We start from the raw sequence: 25223 nt of genomic DNA, 5'->3' as shown, positions 1-25223 counted from the left end.
GAAAAGTAACACATTTTGATTTGCAAAACGATATGCGTTCAAAAGAGTAATACATGTGCGTCACAAAACTGTTGGACATGAAAAAGTCAGACCTCACAATCGTTATTTTCTCTCCCTTTCTATCACTGCGCCCTGCCACTTATCCATTGTTGTGTATGTGTTTCACACTGTTGCATGAGCGGATGACGACCGCTTCGATGCGAGCAAGCTAAAGTGAGAACACTAGTGATGGTCGAGTATTGACCAAGTCATTCAAAACCTGCGAGTTTTTTACTGAACTGGTACTCGCGGGTATTCGTCTGTGTTAACTCGTTCACTTAACCTGCTGCCGCTAGCTAAATTAAAAAGGACACCAGGTAGCAAGGCATTAATTGTGCAACTGTTACTCTAACTGTATTTGTATAAATGTGTTTGATCCCGTGGAAAAGTAACATATCTGCTCCCTGCCTCAAATCAACTCTCCTTTCCACTTCCTGTCTGAGCTGCTCACTCGCTAACGCCGCATGAGGGTGCAGACGAGTGGGCTCACGAGTTGAGTGAGTCATGCTGGTCTCACGGGTTTAGTGAGTCGGTTAGGTGGACTTGTTGCAAATGTGCGAGTTTCTCGGATGACATAGACGCCGCATTGAGCGCTGAATTTTACGTCGACATCACCACCATATTGAATGTGGCAAGAGAGAACAGGGAAGATGGAATCATGGAATCATGTTCTGCATGGAACAGTACCAACCGGTTTACAGTCCAACAAAATCTCACAGGACTATTTTTCACTGGCAAGGCTGAAAAAATACTTTTGATTGTATTTGGCCATTATCATTTTACAGTACCAACAGAATTTGTTGACTTTGGGGATTAATGCTGCTGCATAATACTGTGGATTCCTGTGGTGAAACCAGCCTCCAAAAAGAAAGGCGCTTTATTAAGTTCAGTCCATTTTCTTGCATTTGTTTAAGGGGCAGATCTGCCACATCCAAACATATCGCAAACGCAACGGGCCTACTATCTCACTGGGGTGTTTACTCATTACGCAATCCATACCGGAAATGCAATCCGTCTGCGCATGCATGAGGCCTACGTCACGTCCGCCTTTGACACCTTTTTTACGATAGCGCTTCTGCAACTTCACGTGCTGTGGTAGTTATTTTTTAAATGTATGAACAGAACTGGTTATTAACCATATATATATTACATATATTACAAATATGTAATATATTGTTTTGTTTGTTTGTTTGTTTGTTTGTTTTATTAGGGACTCTTATTAAAAGACTTTGTTAGCATGCGGATGTTTCTATGTCTTTACTCACCAGACTGAGCTGCGTAAAAACTTACGCAATGCGCCGCATACATAAAAGTCATATCCGGTTACATAATATACATGAATAAATACAATAAAACAACACATAAAATGCAGTGATATTTGAATGTAAACACCCCCTTCCGGTCCCTTCGGCATCACTCAGGCAAATTCGGCGTAACATTTCCTGTCACGCTCCGCAGGACAGGAGCAAGCACTTCCTGTCCTGCGCTCTTACAGTACTTTGGCGGGCTTTACTTCCGACTGGGAGGAATCTGTAGCCGCTTCACCCCAAGTGCTTGCTACGCAGCTGTAGTTAATTAGCGTTTGTGGGGTTTAAAAGCCCAGCGCTGCCTCGAGTACGGCGCTGGCTCATTTCCTCTAGTCAGATCGCCAATGCTGTCACATGAGCGAGTTACTTACCTGCTGCTACCACCAAGTGTGTTGTTTTCACAGAGCCTTTTCCTCTGTCGCCTTCTGTTGTATTTCTGTTTCATTGAGTACTTGCATCATTAAATATTTTTATTTGCACGCCACCGTTTCAGTCGCTGCATACTGGGGGTCAAGCTTCCGACAGCAACCAGCCCATCACCAGATCGTGACATTTCCTGTATTCGGTAAGTCCAGCCATCAAAATAAAAGCATGCCAGTACCACATGCACGTTTAGCCACTCATTTAGTCCACACTTTTTCACTCAAAAAACTGGTTCAAAGCAGCCCTTTGTCATTCGAAAAAGAAAAAATCTCACTCACTTTTGTTCTTCTGTTCCCGCTCCGACAGCCAGTCCACTATGAAAGACCTTTTTTTTAACTTTAGCTTGGTGAGTGAGCAAAGATGGCGCCCTCCGTGGCAGACGTCTCTGTGACACTCTCCCGTGTTTTTCTATTTTTTGCTATTTTATTGTTCATTTTGGACATTCAACACACTCATGCAGTACATTACAACAGAGAGACACTTTTGAACATCGGCAGGGTTCACCATGAACCATTTAGCCTCTCAGACTTTGCCTTTCTTCTGCGCCGGGAGAACGCAGCAGCCTGCAGGCCCGGTGAGCTGAATACCTGGTGAGCAAAGCATCCGAGGCGTAAACGAGGCAAGCGGGCCGGCCTGCATGCTAGGCTAAAAGCTAGAGCGACTAGGCCACCGCTACCAAGCCTGCTGCTAGCCAACGTTCGCTCTCTTGAAAACAAGATGGACGAACTAAGAGCAAGGATTACAGCTCAACGTGAGATCCGGGAATGCTGTGTCCTCACCTTCACAGAAACCTGGCTGACGGAGGATATACCGGACTCGGCGATCCAGTTGGAAACATTTGCTGCTTACCGGGGAGATCGGACTTTAGCGTCTGGTAAACACAGAGGTGGCGGCGTCTGTGTTTACGTAAACAAACGGTGGTGCACAGACGTACAGACGATAGAAAAGCACTGCTCGCAGGACATTGAGCTGCTGATGGTGAAATGCAGACCTTTTTATTTACCTCGTGAGTTTAGCGCTGTGTACTTAACTGCTGTTTACATCCCACCACGAGCTAACACCGCTAACGCACTAGGCCTCCTGCATGACATCATTGATAAACACGAGACCAAACACCCAGACGCTGTATTCATTATATCTGGCGATTTCAACCACTGTAACCTCAGGACTGTCCTCCCCAAATATTACCAGCATGTGAGCTTTCCCACAAGGGAAAATAACATCCTGGACCAAGTCTACAGCAACATGAAAGGTGCTTTGAAGGCTGTTCCAAGACCCCACTTTGGAAAGGCCGACCACATCTCTATATTCCTTTATCCAACATACAGACAACTTCTTAAAAAAGCTCCCCCTGTAAGTGCAGCAGTTAAAGTGTGGAATGAAGAAACTGATCAAGTACTTCAGGACTGCTTTGGCTGCACAAACTGGGATGTGTTTAAAACTGCAGCGGGGAGGGAAGATTGTACTGTTGATTTGGATGAATATGCTTCTGCTGTTACTGGCTACATTAGCACATGCATAGAGACTGTTACCACCACCAAGTATTACAGAAAATACCCTAACCAAAAACAGTGGATGAACTGTGATGTAAGGGCTAAGCTACGTGCTCGTTCGACTGCATTTGTCATGGGCACCGCTGATGACTACAAAAAGGCCAGATATGACCTGAGGAGGTCCATACGAGAGGCCAAGAGACAGTACAGACAAGCTGGAGGGCTACTATTCCACCTCAGACCCTCGGCGCATGTGGGCGGGGCTCCAGCACATCACAGACTATCGACAGCGGAGTAGCGTAGCCACGTCCAGCCAAACCACACTTCCAGATGAGCTGAATGAGTTCTACGCCCGCTTTGACACCCAAACTCCTGATGAGCAGAGAGGGTGGCTGGACTTGGGGAGCACACAGGACTCACCTCTCATGGTGACATCAGCTGATGTGCGCAGGGTTCTGAACAAAACAAACCCACGAAAAGCAGCAGGCCCAGACAACATCTCAGGACGTGCACTTCGGGTTTGCTCATCAGAGCTAGCTGATGTGCTTGCTGACATATTTAACCTGTCGCTTGCACAAGCATCTGTACCGACCTGCTTTAAGTCCACCACCATAGTGCCCGTACCCAAGAAGAGCAACGTGACCTGCTTGAATGACTATCGCCCTATAGCACTCACTCCTATTGTAATGAAGTGCTTTGAAAGAATAGTCATGACCCACATCAAAAAGAGCATCCCGGCGGCAGCTTGGTGACCCAATGATTGGGTCAGGTGAACGTGGGGGCCAGTCAATGGAATCAATTCCTTCATCCTCCAGGAACTACCTGCATACACTATCCACATGAGGTCGGGCATTGTCGTGGACCAGAAGGAACCCAGGTCCCACTGCACCAGCGTAGGTTCTGACAATGGGTCCAAGGATTTCATCCCGATACCTAATAGCAGTCAGGGTGCCGTTATCTAACCTGTAGAGGTCTGTGCGTCCTTCCAGGGATATGCCTCCCCAGACCATCACTGACCCACCACCAAACCGGTCATGCTGAATGATGTTGCAGGCAGCATAACGTTCTCCATGGCATCTCCAGACCCTTTCACGTCTGTCGCATGTGCTCAGGTTGAACTTGCTCTCATCAGTGAAGAGCACAGGGCACCAGTGGTGTAGTTGCCAATTCTGGTGGTCTATGGCAAATGCCAATCGAGCTCTACGGTGCTGGGCAGTGAGCACAGGGCCCACTACAGGACGTCGGGCCCTCAGGCCACCCTCATGGAGCCTGTTTCTGATTGTTTGGTCAGAAACATTCACACCAGTGGCCTGCTGGAGGTCATTTTGTAGGGCTCTGGCAGTGCTCATCCTGTTCCTCCTTGCACAAAGGAGCAGATACCAATCCTGCTGAGGGTTGAAGTGCCTTCTACGGCCCTGTCCAGCTCTCCTGGAGTAACGACCTGTCTCCTGGAATCTCCTCCATGCGTCCAGGTACCGCAGTGATGCCCTGGTCCAGATCTGGGAGGAGATCCCCCAGGACACCATCTGTAGTCTCATTAGGAGCATGCCCCGACGTTGTCAGGCACGCGTACAAGCACGTGGGGGCCACACAAACTACTGAGAATCATTTTGAGTTGCTACAATGACATTTTGGCCAAATGGACCAGTGTGCTGCATCATTTTTTCACTTTCATTTTTGGGGTGTCTTTGATTTCCCCCCTCTATAGGGTGATCATTTTCATTTCTATCAAATTATGTGGCATCATTTTGTTACTAATACATCACCCACTTATTATCAGGAAAGATAAAGATAATTTTTCCCCCAGTTTAGATCTGATGTGTTTTCGAAGTGTTCCTTTAATTTTTTTGAGCTGTGTATATATATATATATATATATATTATTTATTCTGAAGGTTGATGGCTGTTCACATCAAACCGTCAGGGTCATTCCACCTCACAAACGTTCCTCTCCATCATCATGTCGGTGATTGATTATATACGGTGGATCCCCCCCACACATTTGCCATTCAGGTAAAAAAAAAAAAAAAAGGGCAGTTTTTCCCGTATCTTATTCACCGTAAGAGGGTAATAATTTATAAATATGCGATAATACAGGTAAAATGTACAGCAGACATGTTCCATTGTTAAAAAAAAGACCACCATTTTTACATGCTAGTGTCTTTATGCTTCACTGATTCACTGATTATTTCGTAAAGTGTTGAGATTTCCCACTTGGTTCGGCGGTCCTACAACACACCATTGTTGCAAAAGTGAAACTTATACAGTAGGGGGTGTCGTGAGATCTTGTGGGAGTAAAACGTGACAAGATTTCTCGTTTGGAGGATAGGTGTATCGTGAGAACAGGGCAGCCACAAGCCAACCAAGACTGTCAACTACGGCATGGCTACAATGAATGCTAATACATGGAAGTGGCAGTGTGCAAGGCATTATTGGAAGTGCACATTAAGTGCTTTATGCACACCTTGCAATCCAACCTACTTTGGTGTTCCCAGCGTCAGCGAGTGACGTGCGGCTGTTTTTTCCCGTCAAAGTTGAACAGCTGCTTGCTACTTGTTGATGTCCAAACAGAAGCTGTAGTAATTCTACATTTCATCAACTTTGCTTCAAAATTGTTCGATGAACCCAAGTAGATGTTCGGACTTGTCGGCACCCTTAATCACCGAGCGTTTCTATTGATGCTGATTGCATTTGGCACAGCGCCAACTTTCACGTACTGGCGATCATCGGTTCCATTTCATAACACACCTAATACATCGCAGAGATGGTGCAAGGGAGCGCATGTAATTAAATACAAGCCATCAACAAAGATGAAGAATCCGCCAAGCAGGCACTCAGGAGTGAGCGCCACCTCCGTAACGCCATGCAATGCACGTCTGAAAGCTGTAAAAAACCTTCCACACTGCAACCCACCTGCTGACCAAGAAGGTAGAGCTTGGACACAATCCTCCGTTGCCTTGCTGCACCACGCCTTCCTGGCAAAATGCACGGGTGTCCAAGGTGTGGCGTAGGGGCCATCTGTGGAACGTGGTTCAATGGAAGTGCACAAATAGAGCAAAAAGGCATAATGTAACTACAAAAAGCCAAAATGTTGATACTATTAATTGGTCTAAAAAAATGTTGACAGTAATATCTTTGAGCGTAAATTTCAGAACGCACCTGCATTGTTTTGTAACTCCGTTGAATAAAAAAGCCTTTTCTTAAAATTAGTGTTAAAATCTCGCCTCGTCTCGTTCTTGTGGACCCAATCTTGTGCATCGCAATTTTCCCCATAGGAAAATCATCAATGAATCTGTTCAACCAATATCCATCCATCCATTTTCTATGCCGCTTCTCCTCATTAGGGTCATGGGGGCATGCTGGAGCCTATCCCAGCAGACTTTGGGCGACAGGCGGGGTACACCCTGGATTGGTTGCCAGCCAACAACCATTCACACTCACATTCATACCTATGGACAATTTAGAGTCTCCAATTAACCTAACATGCATGTTTTGGCATGTGGGAGGAATATATGAACAAAAAATATTTCATAGAGAATAATTATACTGTAGTTTCAAGTGCAGAAAACAATATGAAATAATTCTAAATGAGGAATGGATGGAGGTTATTGTTGAAGCACACTTTCTGTGCGTCCTGGTGAGACTGAATGTTTTCTTTGGTCCCATGGCGGGTTATTTAGCAGTCACACGCAATCAAAAATGTTACATACAGTGAGTCAACAACACATAGGGTGCTTTGTTTGAGTACTTATTTTTCCATGAAACAGTACAGCACAGGGTAAATGGACTAGTTTGTTAATTGTGAAATATTGCAGGAAAACCGAGGAATATTTTTTGATGCTCGCCAAATCATAGAAAAAATAGGCTTCACGAAAACCGAGGTTTGACTGTACAGTGGAACCTTGGTTAGCGTCTGCCCCGGTTAGCATGTTTTTCAGTTAACGTCAAAATTTTGCCTCCAGTTGCATACATATTTCGTTTAGCATACAATACAGCGCATGTCTTGTTGTGTTATTAATACACTGCGTGAGTCCAACTGTGTTCGTCATGTTTTTTTTGTTTTTTTTAATCACAAAACGTCTTTAGCTTCTAAAAAAGAACCTGCTAATGTAACCCAGGTTAACTGGATGCTCAAAAGTAAAAGTCTGTTAATAAAAACAGCAATAAATACTTTGTATAAAGAAACACTATGAGGCAATATGGTTATATAATCTGTAAATATGTGTATAATAATTTATGTTGTTTAAAACCTGTTAAAATGTGAAAAGAATGTAAATTCATTGGTTATTGTAATTTACGTTTGAATTACGGAAATGTGACTTTATTTTGAAAGGGTACGTTGCTACGTAACCCATGTGACTAGCTCCATTTCCTGCAGAGGAGGGAGAACATTCCACAGTCAGCACATAGTGCGCAGCAGAAGGAGAAGAGCAGGAAACTTTCCAGAAAAATATGAAAACGTGTCTAAATACTATATTTGTTGAAAGTGCAAAGAAGGTAATTTTGATTTTCCACCATGTTCCTGTTTTGGAGATGTTTTATTTTCTCGAACGGGACTTGGTGAGTGAAGGAAATGTATTTTATTTTGTTTGAAAGTGATGTGAGATAATATAGTGGTTATGTTTTGTGGTGAAGTTATGGTGTATTTTCAATAGTTAACATACTATACTGTTGCAAGTGTATTGTTCCTTCCGTCATTTCGGCTACGGCACTTAACGAGCACTAATTAAGAGACGAAAGTGACGTGTTCTTTATTGTAACACTACCCACTGGTTTATTTGATATATTTATGCATATTTCATGTTGTTTATGATAGGTCAATTAGATTGGGTTGAAGAACTATCGAGATAGATCGACATAAGAGATCATGTGCAGGAGCGCATGTGCTTGAGATAAAGATGGCGAGCCACCCACGGAACCTGTGAACTGCGCATGCGGCAGGACCAGTTCAGGAGCAACAAGCCCTCTGCTGACCGGTGCATGGTACTACAACTGGTAGGATTATCCATTCTTTCTGGAAAACTGCAGTGGACCAAGGATAATCAAAGGACTAACAAATAGAAAAGAAAGAAAAAGACTTAATTTGGTTATTCAGTCTTTTGCTGAATTATTTTGAATTTGGTACATTGTTCTATTCTTTTGGTATTTTCCTTAATTATTGTAAAAGGGTTATTTTTGCAATAAGTGATTTGTATGTTTGTAAACAAACTAACAAATGTAAAATTCCAAAAACTAACTTGAAGGGAACCAGAATAGAACTAAACTTGGTTTACTTTCAACCAAGTAGTTAATTAGAATTTGATCAAGAACTAACACGAACTAAACAAAAGGTTGCAACCGAGTACTAAACCAACAACGGAACTAAACATTCGCCATAATACCAAATCTAGTGGTAATATAGTGCTAAACTTAATTCTTTAAACTAAAATAAGGTTTAAACAAAAGAGGTAGAAAGGTTTAACTCAACTGGAAGTGTGTGTTATATGTTTGTATGTTATGTGTAAATGTTTTTGTCCATATTTGTACTTTTTCAATAATAAGCCGGCAGTTCAACTTATTCTTGGTCTGTGTTTTTTTATGTCTGCTAAGCCAAAAAATTAGTCCAGTAGCCGAACCTGTACTGGTCCATCATATCCCCTTGTCCCCTTATCCCTAATAAAATAAATCACACCTGCGCTGAGCCGGAGGATCCGATTGGCTGTCCATCAAGACACAGGCGGTCTTCGACCCACATTAAGGCCCTTACTGGTTCCCGACTGCAGCACAATAACTATCAGATGACTTCTGTGGGAAAAGGCTCTAAAAAACAAAAAAAGAATGCAAAGACCTCGTCTCCTTCAACGCCACAAAACTGCCCGTTTAGACTTTGCCAGATGAATCTGGACCAGAAGTGATCAACGAGAACTTGACTATGTCTCCATCGACGACTCCCAAGACTGTTCCTTGTGTCATAAACGGCTTGAGGTAGTGAGGCATCATAACGTCCCATCAATAGAATGTTAGGAGTGATGGGATCTGGATCAGCCGCCCCATGAAGGGATTGCACTGTAGCCTGTATTAGGTCCTTCCATGTGGAGAACAGGCTAACATCAAGTAGTTGTGGGCATGTACTAACTGTCACATTTCCACAGAATGAAGCTTTCCTCAGCTCAACATCATGTGACTCCGGACAGGCTGTCGGACTGGTTGGCCAACGGTCCTCAGTGTGGCGCAGGAAGTCAGGGCCTTGGTGCCAACGGTGTGGTCTGGCGAGCTCCTTCAAGGTCTTGCCCCGAGTGATGTCATCGGCTGGGTTGTTTGCACTATCCACATACCTCCAGTTGCTCACGTCGGTAAGATTCTGGATCTCAGCCACACGTGTTCCCACAAAGACCTTGTAGTGGCAAGATTCTGACCTGACAGTGGTGGAGTCTGACCAGAGGATGACCTTTCCGATGGGTATGGTGAGCTCGGTTTGAAGGACACGGACGAGTTGAGCACCAGTGAGTGCAGCACTTAGCTCTAACCGTGGCATGGATAGTTGCTTCTTTGGCGACACACGGGATCTAGCCAGAACGAAGGAAACATGGACTCCTTTATGGAGGTCTTCTGTGCGTAGATAAGCAACAGACCCGTAGGCTCTCTCAGAAGCGTCACAGAAGATATGGTCGTTGTTTGACGTGGAACAATCCACGCATGGTGGTGCGTAGCATCTGGGAAGTTCAATCTTTATGTCAGGAATCTCCTGTTCCCAGGCTAACCATCGGTCGCGAAGGCTCTGTGGCTGGATTGGGTCATCCCAGCCTATTTGTTCCTTCCAAAGATCTTGAACTAAGATCTTGGCCCTCGTGGTGAATGGTACAATATAGCCTAGTGGATCATATTGACATGCAAGTACCTTGTAGACGTTCCTCAACGTGGGTTCAGTTCTGTCCACAGGTCTAAGTTTATACTTTAGGGAGTCACGGAGGCAATCCCAGTGCAACCCAAGAGTTGGCTCCTGAAGATCTGTGCTGGATTGGGAAAGCCATAACTCACTGCTCTCGGATCTGGAGTCGCAAGGTAGGTGTTCAATGACCGCTGGGATGTTGCTAGCCCACTGGCGTATCTCGAAGCCGCCAAGTTGGAGTATGTCGCGCAGACTATCAACAAGATTCTTGGCTTCCTCCTTTGAATGAGTGCTACTGAGACAATTATCCACGTAGAATGACTGTTCAACACAATCAATGAGACTACGGTTGGACTTGTGTCTTGGACATGTCGCTGAAGAGCGTAGATGGCACAGCAAGGGCTACATGTAGAACCGAAAGGCAAAACTTGCCATTCGTAGATTTTTGGCTCCTCATCTCTCTCCATGTCCCGCCAGAGGAAGCGCAGAATTGGTTTATCGGCAGGTAAAAGGCGTATTTGGTGGAACATACCTTTAATGTCGCCGCTGACTGCTACTGAATACTGCCGAAAACGGATAAGGACTCCTAGGAGTGATGGGCGTAGGGCAGGTCCGGGAAGGAGATGATCATTGAGGGACTTCCCTTCATATTTAAAGGAGCAGTTAAAGACAATCCTGTCTTTGTTGTTGTGCTGCACCATGTGGTGAGGTATAAACCAGGATTCTGGGGTTGAGGTAACTGTTTCGGGTGGCACCACTGCTACATAGCCCATCCTTTCTAACTTCTGGATCTCCTGGCAGTATACCTGGGCACGTTGCGGGTCTTTGGCGAGTCTCCTCTCTGTGCTTCGAAGGCTTGGCAATACTGCGTCTTTGGGGGCGTGAAGGATAGTGGAGTTGTCTCGGCGGAGCAACGGTGTGGCGTATCTTTCCACCTTGTCAATAGTGATCCTGATTGTGGAGGTTTGCAGTAGGTCTAAGGCTTGCTGATCTTGCTTAGACCGGGTTACTTGTTTCTCGTTAGCACAAGGCAGCGTGTCAATCTGCCAAAGACGCTCAACGTTCTTGAAGAGCTCACAGGTCGGTGAGTCGGTTACTGTCAACAGGCACTGTTGCTCTGATGCAGGTACGTGGTCAATACTGGTGGGGCCTTGAAGTGACCAGCCAAGCTTAGTGTGGACTGCAATGGGTCCCCCTGATGGACCTGAGTGCACCGGTTCTATGGGAGTCAAGAGATGAGCCACATCTGAGCCGATAAGCAGCAGGGGTTGAGCTTGGTCAATGGGAGGCAAAGGTAAGTTGCGGAGGTGTTTATATTTCCTTTGGAGTGTAGTCACTGGATAGGAGTGTTCTGAGAGGCCGAGGTTGTCAGAAGTGAATGCCTGACGTATAAGATACTTCTCCTGGGGTTTGGACAGGGAGGACACATGAAAGGAAACAGAAGCACCATGAAGCTGGGTTATCCTTTGGTGGACAGTTCGGAGGGTGAGTGTCTCAGGCTCTGAGGTGAGGCGCAGGCCTTGCACAGCATGTGGCAAGAGAAGACTTCGTTCTGAACCATCATCAAGTACTGCATAAGTCTCCAGTACTCTGTCTCCATTATGAAGTAGAACTTTCACAACCTTCAGCATAACTTTGGGGGCTCTGTTGGGTTGATTCAAGTACACCTTTGTAGTAGGAGCGGCCACCATGAGCACACTCTTCTGCATTCGTTGGACTGCATCATGCAGTACCGTCAGATGTCGATCCTTGCAGGTATTGCACGGTCGCTTGAGGGTGCAGACTTCTGGCTTGTGAAGTCGTCCACACTTCCAACACCGCTGTTCGTCAGTTAGCCACTTCGCCATCTGGTCCGTGTTCAGTTTCTTGAACTCAGTGCACGCGTTCAGGAAATGCTCTTTATTGTTGCAGTGGGGACAGTATGGTTTGGGTTTGGACGTGGACCTCGGTTGAGCTGACTGTTCTTTAGAGCTTAGGTCATCGTTCGCAGTGAGGAAGAATGTAGTTGATTTCTCCTTTGGTTTGTTGAAAGAGCGTGGGTCTTTCTTGATTGTCTTTGGAACTTCATAGTTATAGAGTGAAGCAGCTCGCCCTGCTATGCGTTTAGCTTGGGATTTTATCTGTAACCAGGAACTCAGATCGGACAAGGTATAAGTTTGATCGGTGCCTGAGCGAAGGATACCCTGGTTCAGGCAGTGTTCGACAAAGCCATCGCGGTAACTTGGCGGCATCTTACTCAAGAGTCGGTCCACATGAGAGCCGCATCTCAGCTCATAGCCATTCTGTCCCTCCAGAGTCCTAAGCATTCCTACTAGCGATTGGATTGACAAGGCAAAGGTGTCAAATGCCTCAGAGTCACCGAACTTGATGGCTGGGGTGTTCAGGATGGCTCCCAGTTCACTTTGGACTAGCTGGCATGGTTGACCATACTTGTCCTGTAATGCTTGCATGGCCATGGTGTATGGTCTCTGGTCATGCATATAGGCCTTGGCTAACTGGAGCGCACTCTGGAGTTTCAAATGTCCAAGAAGCACTTGATACTTATACTGCTCGTTCAGGTGCAGATGATTGTTTAACAGGTTGTCAAGGGCCATCTTTAAAAGAGCAAAGTCACTTTCCTTACCGCTCTCAAAGATAGGAATCATTGGCTTGGGAATGCCGTAGGTTGCTGGGAAAACGGGATACATATCAGCTGCCTGTGTTTGATGGGGATCTGGTAGAGGCAGGGTATAAACATACCTTGTTTATGGAGTGTGATACGACGCCACTTGATCAGGGTAAGTGCAGTCTGCATCGGATGTGCATTGGTTCCCAGGTGCCAAACTAGGGGGCAGGGATACAGATGAGAGCGGTGACAGTAGCAGTGGAGGCCCTGATTGATGGCGTAAAGGAGGTGCAGGTGTTGCATTCAAAGTCTGGGACACTGAAGGCTGAACTCCATATATTACTGGAAGTGGAGTCTGCGTCGTTGGAGGCTGAGCGGCGTGTAGCGCTGGAGGCGAGGTGACGTGTAGCGCTGGAGGTGGAGTTAAGGACACTTGGGGCGGAGCCGTGTGTAGCACTGTAGTAGGGGCCATAGTAACTGGAGGTACAGCTGAATTTAGCGCTCCAGGGGGGACTTCTTGTAGTGTTAGAAGCGGCATCAGAGACACTGCAGGCTGACCTGTGTATAGCACTGGAGATGGGGTTGGAAACACTGGAGGTTGAGCTAAAGGGTGGCTTGCATTACTAACATCTGATGGGTGTGGAGAGGCTCTAGCACCATCTGATTCCTGTGCTTTCTCTTTAAGAAGAGAAGTGACCATTTTAGCGATCTCCAATTCGTTAACACGCTTCTTTAGCTGTCGCCGCCTTTCCATTTGTCTGGTTATTGCCTCTTGTGTCCTAATGGCTTCCTCTTGCCGCTGTTGGGCCTCCCTGGCTTGAGTTTGAAGTCTCTGGCATTCACCGGGGAGAGGAGGGAGCCAATTGTGTGGTGTGGGGTTGTCCCGCTGAGGGGAGTGTTGCAACCACATAATCGGTCAGGTAAGCTGGGGGGTGTCGCTCTCTTTGTGAAACGCGGTGGGGTGCAGATTCAGTTTGGTCAGTTGGAGGTTCCATACCTTGTTTATACTCCATCCGGCTCGAAGGACCATGAAACAGAGAGGGTTCTCAGGGTGTTGAGATGTCTCCAAGGATGCACTGGTTTGGAGCGGTCAAAGGTATAGATGTGTGTTCAAGTCAAAGAACACGGCAAGTTGTCCTCTGTTTGGTGAATTTGGTCAATAAGCGGCAGCAAGCACTGGTAAACTGTGGTCTTTATAAGGCTTTATGCTGTGGTACTGTAACAATATACAAAGAATACAAAATGTCACTGAATAAATAAACAGTAAATGAATGTAACTAATATTACACATAAACATAATGATTAGCCAAAGGCACATCAAATACAAAACTCAATAAGGAAATGAGGGTCAATATGATGCTTATTAATGTAATAAATCGCTATACAGTTAGCTTGAATGCTAATGTTAGCATTAATGAACACAAGAGTTACACAGAACAAAAGTGTACAATAGAGCTCACACAGATCTAACAACTGAATTAAACCTCACCTTTATGCATTCACGCACAGCATTAACTTGGGAAAACAAGGATGAGGCGCAAGGAAGGCGAGGAAAGGTACATCTGCCTGTACAGCGTCGGAGAAGTCATAAAAAAGACGTTTTAACTGATGCAACATCACACTACTGCGGTGCGTTCACTGACGGCCGAACACAGTGGGACAAAACAACGCCCAAATCTAAACATTACCAGTGAAGCATAAACAACACAAAACATGGTAAATTATGGGCTTTCTAACAACTTGTTTTTCAATGAACCCGTGAAGATCTTGTGGGAATAAATGTTCTACCCTGTGTAACACTGCAAGCGCAGTACTAGTACTGTGTGCTGGCTTGTTTGAAACTCCTTTTTTGAGATTGTATATACACTAGAACAGGGGGGTCCAATGAGGCCATTTATTTTTTTATTTAAACAAGAAAACAAAAAAAAACAGTTAAAATTGGAAAAAAAGACAAATTTTTATAAGAATTAACATAATATAAGAATAAACTCATAATATTAAGTGGAATAAATAGTTTAAAATTGAAAAATGAAGGGAAAAAAGGTCGTAATATGAGAAATAAACAAAACAAAGAATGAAGTTGCAATTTTGGGAAAATGAGGTTGGGGGAAAAAATTGCACATTCTGATAGTGAAGTCAAAATATGAGAATAACGTGAAAATATTAGGAGAAAAAAAATGTGCAAGATAAAGTTGTAAAAAATTAAGTAAAAAAAACAGCAAATATGTGAAATGTGAGGATAAAAGGCTCATACTAATTACACACTTTTATGGTTATATAAATAAAAAAAAAAAAACATCTCAGCACATGGGTTGGCTTAAAAAATGTAAAAGTGGCCCCAGCAAAAGTTTGGACACCCCTGCATGAGAATGTCTGAGGGCTTACACACTTATTTATCATTCCCCGTATCAGTCAACTGTACAAGCAGTTTTGTTTTGAACTATCATACAAGTGTAAAAACAAGTTGACCACTGCAGCGATAAATGACGTGTGATGGAAGTGTAAGTGCACTTAAAGGCTGTTTATTTTCTTGCGCTTTTCTTCCCTGTTTTTGGGATGGCACTGCTATTGGAGACGTAGCTAATGATCACACAATTTCAAAGGTTTTGAAACTGTATTAAAAATAAGAGCAATATATTACAGCGCTTTGGTTAGCATCGACAAGGAGATTGATGAGGAGCCCAGAATGAAATTTATCTATATAGCAGTTGCCGCGCCCCTCTAGAAGGTGAAAGTCAAGTTTGTGTGAACGTGAAAGTTAAGCTTGCGGGAGAGAGTGAGAACAATGCAGTTGTTGTGTGTCTGCCTCTTCTCCCAGTATTTTTCCATCAGTCATAATTAAGGGTTGTGTAACTCTGATCGTGCTATGTGAGTGTGTGTGTGTCAAGAAGGCTAATATCTAACAAATGGTAAGATTTATTTTTCAACTCAACATGATACTGATAACTATACTGCTAAAAAAAATTAGAGGAACACTTTGAAAACACATCAGATCTAAACTGGGGGAAAAATGATCTTGAATATCTTTCCTTGATAATAAGTGAGTGATGTATTAGTAACAAAATGATGCCACATAATTTGATAGAAATGAAAATGATCACCCTATAGAGAGGGGAAATCAAAGACACCCCAAAAATGAAAGTGACAAAATGATGCAGCAGACTGGTCCATTTTGCCAAAATGTCATTGTAGCAACTCAAAATGATTGTCAGTAGTTTGTGTGGCCCCCACGTGCTTGTACGCATGCCTGACAACGTCGGGGCATGCTCCTAATGAGACTACGGATGGTGTCCTGGGGGATCTCCTCCCAGATCTGGACCAGGACATCCATGAGCTCCTGGACAGTCTGAGGAGCAACCTGGAGGCGCCAGATGGACCTAAACATAATGTCCCAGAGGTGTTCTATTGGGTTTAGGTCAGGTGAACGTGGGGGCCAGTCAATGGTGTCAATTCCTTCATCCTCTGGTAACTACCTGCATACACTATCCACATGAGGTCGGGCATTGTCGTGAACCAGGAGGAACCCAGGTCCCACTGCACCAGCGTAGGTTCTGACAATGGGTCCAAGGATTTCATCCCGATACCTAATAGCAGTCAGGGTGCCGTTATCTAACCTGTAGAGGTCTGTGCGTCCTTTCAGGGATGTGCCTCCCCAGACCATCACTGACCCACCACCAAACCGGTCATGCTGAATGATGTTGCAGGCAGCATAACGTTCTCCACGGCATCTCCAGACCCTTTCACGTCTGTCGCATGTGCTCAGGTTGAACTTGCTCTCATCAGTGAAGAGCACAGGGCACCAGTGGTGTAGTTGCCAATTCTGGTGGTCTATGGCAAATGCCAATCGAGCTCTACGGTGCTGGGCAGTGAGCACAGGGCCCACTACAGGACGTCGGGCCCTCAGGCCACCCTCATGGAGCCTGTTTCTGATTGTTTGGTCAGAAACATTCACACCAGTGGCCTGCTGGAGGTCATTTTGTAGGGCTCTGGCAGTGCTCACCCTGTTCCTCCTTGCACAAAGGAGCAGTTACCAACCCTGCTGAGGGTTGAAGTGCCTTCTACGGCCCTGTCCAGCTCTCCTGGAGTAACTACCTGTCTCCTGGAATCTCCTCCTTGCGTCCCGGTACCACAGTGAATGCCCTCCAGATCTGGGAGGAGATCCCCCAGGACACCATCTGTAGTCTCATTAGGAGCATGCCCCGACGTTGTCAGGCATGCGTACAAGCACGTGGGGGCCACACAAACTACTGAGAATCATTTTGAGTTGCTACAATGACATTTTGGCCAAATGGACCAGTTGTGCTGCATCATTTTTTCACTTTCATTTTTGGGGTGTCTTTGATTTCCCCCCTCTATAGGGTGATCATTTTCATTTCTATCAAATTATGTGGCATCATTTTGTTACTAATACATCACCCACTTATTATCAGGAAAGATATTCAAGATCATTTTTCCCCCAGTTTAGATCTGATGTGTTTTCAGAAGAAAAAAAAAGGGGATAATAATAATAATAATGTTGACCAGTAGAGGGCACTGCGGACTGCGGATAAAAGTTGTACAGCACTACTCGGCTTGTTATTATCATGGTTCATGGTTCATGGTTCATGGTTTTAATTCATCCTGAACATGCATATGAGTCAAACAGTAGCACATCACATAGTACAATTCACAATTTTGCATGTCCAAAAAGGAGTAGGAAGAAGCCAAGCTTATTTAATCCTACCCCTCATCAGTTTCACATCAGTTGCAATACATTTATTCACCTCTTGTTCTTCCAAGTGTACTTTGTAGGTCTACATGACAATGTAGTGCAATCATAGCCAAGGTTTTTACTTACTAAAAGGAAGCTAGAGGCTTAATAATAACTGATAGAATATATCCACGACCCACAGAACAAAGCTGTGCTAGTAATGTCTTACGCTTGTTTTTAATATTTTACTTTTTATACGGCAGAGTGTCATTACAGCTTTAGTTCATCAGGAAGTGACGGGAAGTGACGGTGGGCGTCCCGAGCAGGAGAGCTAGGCTCAGTGCTACCTGCGTTAGACAGGTGACTGATATACACAGGGTGTGTAACATGTAAATTTGCTGCGGGGGATTTTTCAGTGGCTGCTATAGGCAGGTGGCCGTTCTATAAAGGTGGCCGCTAAGACAGGTTTGACTGTATATACAGACCCTTTCCAAAAAATTAGAATGTCATGGAAAAGTTGTTTAATTTCCATAATTCCATTCAAAAAGTTAAACTTTCATAGATTATAGATTCAGGGCCCACAATTTAAACGATTTCAAGTATTTTCAAGTATTTATTTGTTTATTTTTACATAATTTGGGCTTCCAGCTCATTAAACCCACAAAAACAGGAATTAAAAAAATTAGAATACTGTGAAGAAATCAGCCCAAATTTTGCAGGGCATGAATGTTTTAAACTGTCACACACTAATCATCTACTAAAGTCAAATCACCTGCACAGGCTTCCCCGGGTGTCATTAAATTGCTTCAGTATTAAAACGAATAAAAATGAATATATATATATATATATATATATATATATATATATATATATATATATATATATATATCTCCTATTTAAACGATGCAACTCATCGTTTTAATAGGATGAGTTGGATGATACTGCACAGGTTTGGAATACACACACCATCAGACCGTCAAAAAACATCAACATCCCCAGTGGTCGGCCCAATGTGATGCATACATTATCTCAACTCTATGGGACCAGAGACTTCCTTTTCCCCGTTGATGATGCAGTCCAACTGTGCAAAGATGAATGCGTCTTTCGCCTGTCAATACCATGTGATCCAGATGTGTATAAACTGTGCCTTATTTTTATGGCAGAGTCCCATCTGACTCCACCAGCTGATCCATATCAGGCAGTGAGTTTGTACATGCATCTTAGACAGGTCATCACTGAGTCTCTATAAGTCAAAATGCCAATCCAATAACTCCTCCGATTGACCTCATGACCTCTAAATGCTCCCCTTCTGAGTGTGCACCTGCATCTGCAGTATGTGTGTGGCCTTTAATTTGAAAACTGATTGACGAAACTAATGTATCTTCTATCTGTGATAAACAGCAGAACAATGTCTTCTTATTTTGTAAGAATTACAAAAGTTTTCATTACACAAAGATTACTGCCACGAACAAGTTGAAAAACATTTATTGTAAGTTGACTAGAAACAACACAAATGCCCAATATTCTTGTATAACTATTTTGGTAACTGTTGTTTTACTGCATTCTTTATTCTGTATGAAATCCTGGCCTGCAACACTGAATAAATGTAAATTATTCCTAATCTGTATGGTTTGTTCATAAAGATCAATTGGGAACATCACTGTTGCTTCATGGTAAATGCACACACATTCTATAAAAGTAGCTGTGATGTGACAAGGTAATAACACAGTGACACTGTCACAGTGACGGGTGACAGTTAATATAATGGAAATATTACATAATCATTCTGAGGGCCAATGGGCTTTATACACAGCCCCACTACTTCCTGATCCCAAAACAGCTCCTTTATTTCCTGTCATTCATTACTGGATAATTTAATTCATCCAGGTGTGCCTGCTACTTATTGTTGTGTCCAATATGGTCAGGAAGTAGTGGAGCTGTGCCTATTGCAGATACTAGGTGTCATAGTTAGAAATTCATGTTTTTAGGCTACATTTCACAGACAAAATCAGCTTGCACATTGCACATGCCAAATATTAACTGGTATCTCTACATCTTAAAAATTGTCATTTATCAGAATACCCAACCACCTTAACAGCAAATATTAATAAACAATTCTACCAGTGATAAATAATTCTATACCCCGAAAATGATGGAAATGAAAGCTACAGTCATCTTCCAAGTACACTGCTCAAAAAAATCAGAGGAACACTTGGAAAAAACATCAGATCTAAACTGGGGGAAAAATGATCTTGAATATCTTTCCTGATAATAAGTGGGTGATGTATTAGTATCAAAATGATGCCATATAATTTGATAGAAATGAAAATGATCACCCTATCGAGGGGGGAAATTAAAGACACCCCAAAAATGAAAGTGAAAAAATGATACAGCACACTGGTCCATTTTGTTCAAATGTCATTGTAGCAACTCAAAATTATTTTCAGTAGTTTGTGTGGCCCCCACGTGCTTGTACGCATGCCTGACAACGTGGGGGCATGCTCCTAATGACACTACGTATGGTGTCCTGTGGGATCTCCTCCCAGATCTGGACCAGGACATCACAGCGGTACCTGGACGCATGGAGGAGATTCTAGGAGACAGGTAGGTCCTTCAACCCTCAGCAGGATCGGTATCTGCTCCTTTGTGTAAGGAGGAACAGGATGAGCACTGTCAGAGCCCTACAAAATGACCTCCAGCAGGCCACTGGTGTGAATGTTTCTGACCAAACAATCAAAAACAGGCTCCATGAGGGTGGCCTGAGGGCCCGACGTCCTGTAGTGGGCCCTGTGCTCACTGCCCAGCACTGTAGAGCTTGACTGGCATTTGCCATAAACCACCAGAATTGGCAACTACACCACTGGTGCCCTGTGCTCTTCCCTGATGAGAGCAAGTTCAACCTGAGCACATGTGACAGACGTGAAAGGGTCTGGAGATGCCGTGGAGAACGTTATGCTGCCTGTAACATCATTCAGCATGACCGGTTTGGTGGTGGGTGCATGGTCTGGGGAGGCATATCCCTCGGAGGGCACACAGACCTCTACATGTTAGATTGGGGGGGGGAAGCTGGTGGGGGTTGGGTGAAGAGGGTGGCAGGCTGAAGACTGGAGGAGGAGGGGGGGCTGTCCCGGGAAGGTGTGAGGGGGGGGGGTAGTGGAAGGGGAGGGGGCAGATTCAAATCTGTTGAAAAACAGATTGAGTTCATCTGCCCAGATCTTCTCCCCACTGGATTGGTCTCTCCCCACTCCTTTACCATGGCCTGTGATGATCTGCAGGCCTCTCCAGACTTCCCTGGCATTATTCTGCTCCAGCCGCTTCTCCAGTTTCCTTCTGGAGCAGTCCTTCCCCTTCCTGATATTATGCCGGAGTTCCTTCTGGACTCTGCGCAGCTCCTCCTTGTCCCCCGAGTTGAAGACCCCCTTCTTCTTATTTAGCAGGGCCTTATCTCAGATGTCACCCAGGGTTTGTTTTGGGAAAACACCGCACCAACTTGGAGGGCACAGTGTTCTCCACACAGAAGTTAATGATGATAAAGATGATAATGATGATAAAGATCTTGCGACACAAGGTCTTGTGACACCCCTAGTTGTCAGCATCAGGAAGTAAGATTGGTGCAGGTACGAAATCTTTGTCGTTGGAGTCAAGACTCAAAAGGAAATGAGCGCAGCGGAACCGCTTATGTTGTCTTCAGTCAGCCAGTCTGAGGGGTGTTGAGGCAAGCAGCTTCCACTGTATGTGACGTTATATCATTTGTTTGCCATTCTTTTTGAAGAGTAAGATTTGATGGTTATTTATGTTTGTGCTGATTGGCTGGGAGAAATCACATGTTTCTACTGTGGTGTCCAATTATGGTTGTAAAAACAAGTTTCAAGATGAGGTGTGCCATATTGTTTTTGTGGTCCTGTAGGTTCTCCAGATGGATCAGCAGAACTGGAAGCTGCTCGGCGTGGCCGGGCCGGACCAGAGACGCTTCTCGTCCATGCCCTTCAAGCCCCCGCCCACCACGGAGCAGCGCCGCAGCCCTGGAAGCCATGGTGACGGTGGCCGTATCGTTGTGAAGAAGAGCAAAGTGAGGTTTGATGACGGCGAGGACTCCACATCAATGGCAACGGTACATGTACCTGTACAGCGTCGGAGAAGTAAAAAAAAACTACTTTTTAAATGACTTAACGGCACACGACTGCGGTGCAGTCACTGACGGCCGAACACAGTGGGACAAAACAACGCAAAACATGGTAAATTATGGGCTTTCTAACAGATATCTAGTAACTTCCATAGTTTTCATGATAATAACCAAAATCACATTAGTTCGTACATGAATAGCTATAGCATAGCACTGCCAAAAAATGTACAGTAACTCTTTGCAGCTTATTTTGTCGTCATTGTTATATTTGTCCAAACAAAGGTGCCTTTCGTTGTATCAGGCATTCAAATGAACAAGAAGCTGAAAAAACAAGGGTGGTCTATTTTTTGTCACGACTGAGAACATATTTTTTGAATATTTTTAAAAATAAATTCCAATTTCGACATTTTTATTGTGTACCAACTACTTTTCACAAAGTTTCTCACATAAACGAGGAAGTGAGTGCTGCACACTTTGTGTACCGAACCAACTGAAAGCAAACAAACGTGATTTCAGGCGCTGAAGGAGCAGCTGAGCTCCCTGCAGGAGGAGCAGAGGAAGAAGGAGAGCTGCTGGTCGTGCACGCACGCTCGCCTTCGCCAGCAGATTGACTCTCTCAGCCAGGAGAACTTCGAGCTGAAGGGCGAAGTGACTACTTCATGAAAGAGGCTGGTGATATGGCGGAAGCGTGTCCTAACGTCTTTTCTCCATCTCTCCTCTTGTGAGTTGGTCATGTTGGAGATGCTTCGTCTCAGAGCAGAGAGGGACACTACAGAAACCAGTAAGATGCAGAGGGAATGCAAACTGCTGGAGAAACACCCCGCTGCTGTGCGAGCCATGCCTGACAAGAAAGAACGGTAGGAGATACAGGTGACACCAGCAAGGTCCCGTCTATTCAAAATGCTTCTGATGAATGTTAAAATGTTTGTTTGCCACTTTGCAACCATCACGGAAGGGTTCCTTACCAGGTGCTCGTTCCTTTCACGTGTTTTGTAAAATCTTATTTACTCAACTGCAGAAAGTAGTCAAGTTGTATTTATTTACAAAGCACGTTTTTACACCACCTCTGCTTCCCAACGTGTTGTACAATAAGAACAAGAGAAATCATAAATTTGAAGAGAAATAGTCATGATAAATAAAAACCAATATATTAAATAGAATAAAAAAATATAAAAACATGCCAATATGCAGTACTATGCAGTGCAATGCAGTACTATAAATAGACAGTCCACACCAGCTTGGTTTGTATTAAAGCTACTTTATGTCACTGGCTCAAAATTGCCTGTAGGTTATGTATATACTTTGGATTTCATGTAGTATGACCCTGATGGCAAGCGCGTTGTGGACAAAAAAACTCTGTCGGTGGAAATACAACAAACATGACAACACATTTACTCCGGCATCACCCCGATGTGAAAACATCTGTAAACAGACAAAAACAAGGACCACACGTTCTACACACTTTACCCGGATCATTTAGACAGCGATTAGCACATGATTCAAAGAGGGCGAAAGAGCTCGACCGGGCGATAGCTACTTTTATTGCCGTTGACCTGTTTTTTTGTTGAATATGCTGCTGGGGATGTGCCCCAGACGTTGGGTGTGAGGTGTAGCTCCATCAGGGAGTGAAAATCACGAGATCGACATATGCCAAAACTGTCGTGCAGTGTAGTGTCTTGCCCTAATGAGCAGTGTGTCCTCCCACTTGACAGCCAGCCAGACGGCTAAACTAAAATCCCCCAAAATTATTGTATTAATCGGACGAGATGAGCAGCCTTTCTCAGCAGTGGAAGTTCGCCAAAGTCTCGTTAAATAAGGCATCTCATCCTCTGGAAGTTTCAGGAGTTGTCTGGTCAGTAAAACATGTTTTTGTCTAAATGAAGGTGATTTTATGGTTCCTCTTTTCACATGGCCAATAGCAGGGACACTGGGTCCCATGAAAAGAATCATGTTGCCCCCCCCCGCCCCTTTTTTAATTAATAGCTTTGATTTTGTAGGGATTTGTTTCTTTGTAATATTTACTCTGCTGCTAAGAATGCACCACATGGATCTCCATGAGATAAATTTTTTTTTTTTCCAAACCACACCTTTTTTTTATTCTCAGCATGGTGCTTTTTTGTCTTATATGGTGCTACGTGTGTTCAGCAGAACTGTACTTTTAAGGTGAGGAAAAATGTCTGCAATTTCAATGAAATTCTCTTTTGTATCAAAGTATCGACCCGTAACACAAACGCATCGAACCAAACCATTGAATTTTGTGTATCGTTGCACCCCTAATGTATAGGCGGCTAAATAAATCAAGTTTGGTTTGGTTTGGTTTGGTTTAGTTTATTTGAACATGAAGGTTACAATGGAATACATCTCATGAATCATTTTTTGATTGATTTATTTTGTTGAAATTAATTTTTCAAATAGTATTAATGATAATGATGATAGTAACAACTGGGATTTATGTAGCACTTTTCAATGGTTTATCTTCATAACGTATTTTATTGATATAATAGCGAGGAGGTAAAGCTACTTTTTTGAATAATATTTAATATAAATGCCACCTTCAAGACTCTCAAATATGCTTGAACAATAAAATAAAACATTTTTCCACAAGTCCTAATAATTAAAATCATGTTACTTCTTAAAGGGTAACTGACATATTTGTTCAACGTTGCTCAAATATGCTCTATGTTGTTTGGAATTATGTTCTGTGTTGTTTGTTTTTTTGAAAGTGAACGTTAAATTATGAATAATTATATTTTTGTACGTGCCGTGGGCCATTTTGGGACTCATCTTCTTATACGAGGGGCATTTACCAAGCGACGTCAGCACCGTCGAACTTCACAAGTAAACAAACATGAGAGAATGGACGATATTGAAGATGTTCAGTGATTATAGCAAAGATTTGAGGGATGTGTGGTTAGTTTTTGGGGAGGAGAAATAGAGAACTTGCAGAACATGGGATTAAGCCGTATTGATTACGACCAAAGACGATGGGACTACATGTCTGATGCTGAGGTGTTTGATGACAAAGACATGGAGATGAAGATTGGTTGACTTCAAACACAAATTGGTAAGTGTAAATGACCTTGGAGTTGCTTATCCTTCAATTATTGTTTGAAATCAGCTTCTTAATGAGGGTAAAGAGCACTTTTGAGTCTTTTTATTGTGTTTGTTCGTCAGCGCCTCGCCTCGCTCCCATTCCCCCTATGGACGGAGATCAGAAACATTTCCAGCCACTACTTGAAATTTAATTTTTACTCATTCAACGTTCGCTTTAAAAAACAAACAAGCAACGTAACGTAACTATAAACAATATATTTAAGCAAAGTTGAAAAATCATGTCAGTGACCCTTTAATAATATCAATGATGTCTGCCTTGAATATTTAAAAAATTTAATTCCAATGTCTTCATATTTTACTCTGCACCAACTACTTTTCACAAAGTTTCACACATAAACAAAGAAATGAGTGCTGCAGACTTTGTGTACCGAACCAACTTAACAGCAAACAAACGTGATTTCAGGCGCTGAAGGAGCAGCTGAGCTCCCTGCAGGAGGAGCTGAGGAAGGAGGAGAGCCGCTGGTCGTGCACGCACACTCGCCTTCGCCAGCAGATTGACTCTCAGCCAGGAGAAAGCTCGAGCTGAAGGACCAAGTGCCTACTTCATGAAAGAGGCAGGTGG

The 25223-nt window shown here is 43.8% G+C and overlaps 1 protein-coding gene across 7 annotated transcripts; it reads left to right on the top strand.

Moving 5' to 3' along the window:
- Positions 1-1577: 1577 nt before the first annotated feature.
- Positions 1578-25209, top strand: LOC129188233 (T-complex protein 10A homolog 1-like). Of its 7 annotated transcripts, none has more exons than XM_054788463.1 (6): positions 5227-7758; positions 8078-8256; positions 21332-21535; positions 22064-22195; positions 22274-22404; positions 25065-25209. In XM_054788463.1, exons 2-6 carry the CDS (start codon positions 8194-8196, stop codon positions 25069-25071), a joined length of 537 nt encoding a protein of 178 aa, XP_054644438.1. In that variant the 5' UTR covers positions 5227-7758; positions 8078-8193; the 3' UTR covers positions 25072-25209. The 7 variants fall into 7 exon arrangements, with proteins under 7 accessions (XP_054644436.1, XP_054644435.1, XP_054644438.1 ...); XM_054788462.1 differs by having other exon boundaries at positions 5227-7821; XM_054788464.1 differs by having other exon boundaries at positions 5227-7821; positions 22274-22417.
- Positions 25210-25223: the final 14 nt, after the last annotated feature.

This window comes from Dunckerocampus dactyliophorus, chromosome 9, assembly GCF_027744805.1.
Source record: "Dunckerocampus dactyliophorus isolate RoL2022-P2 chromosome 9, RoL_Ddac_1.1, whole genome shotgun sequence".
Classification (NCBI taxonomy): domain Eukaryota; kingdom Metazoa; phylum Chordata; class Actinopteri; order Syngnathiformes; family Syngnathidae; genus Dunckerocampus; species Dunckerocampus dactyliophorus.
The sequence above is the reverse complement of the archived record's forward strand: the minus strand, read 5'-3'. Positions and strand labels throughout refer to the sequence as shown.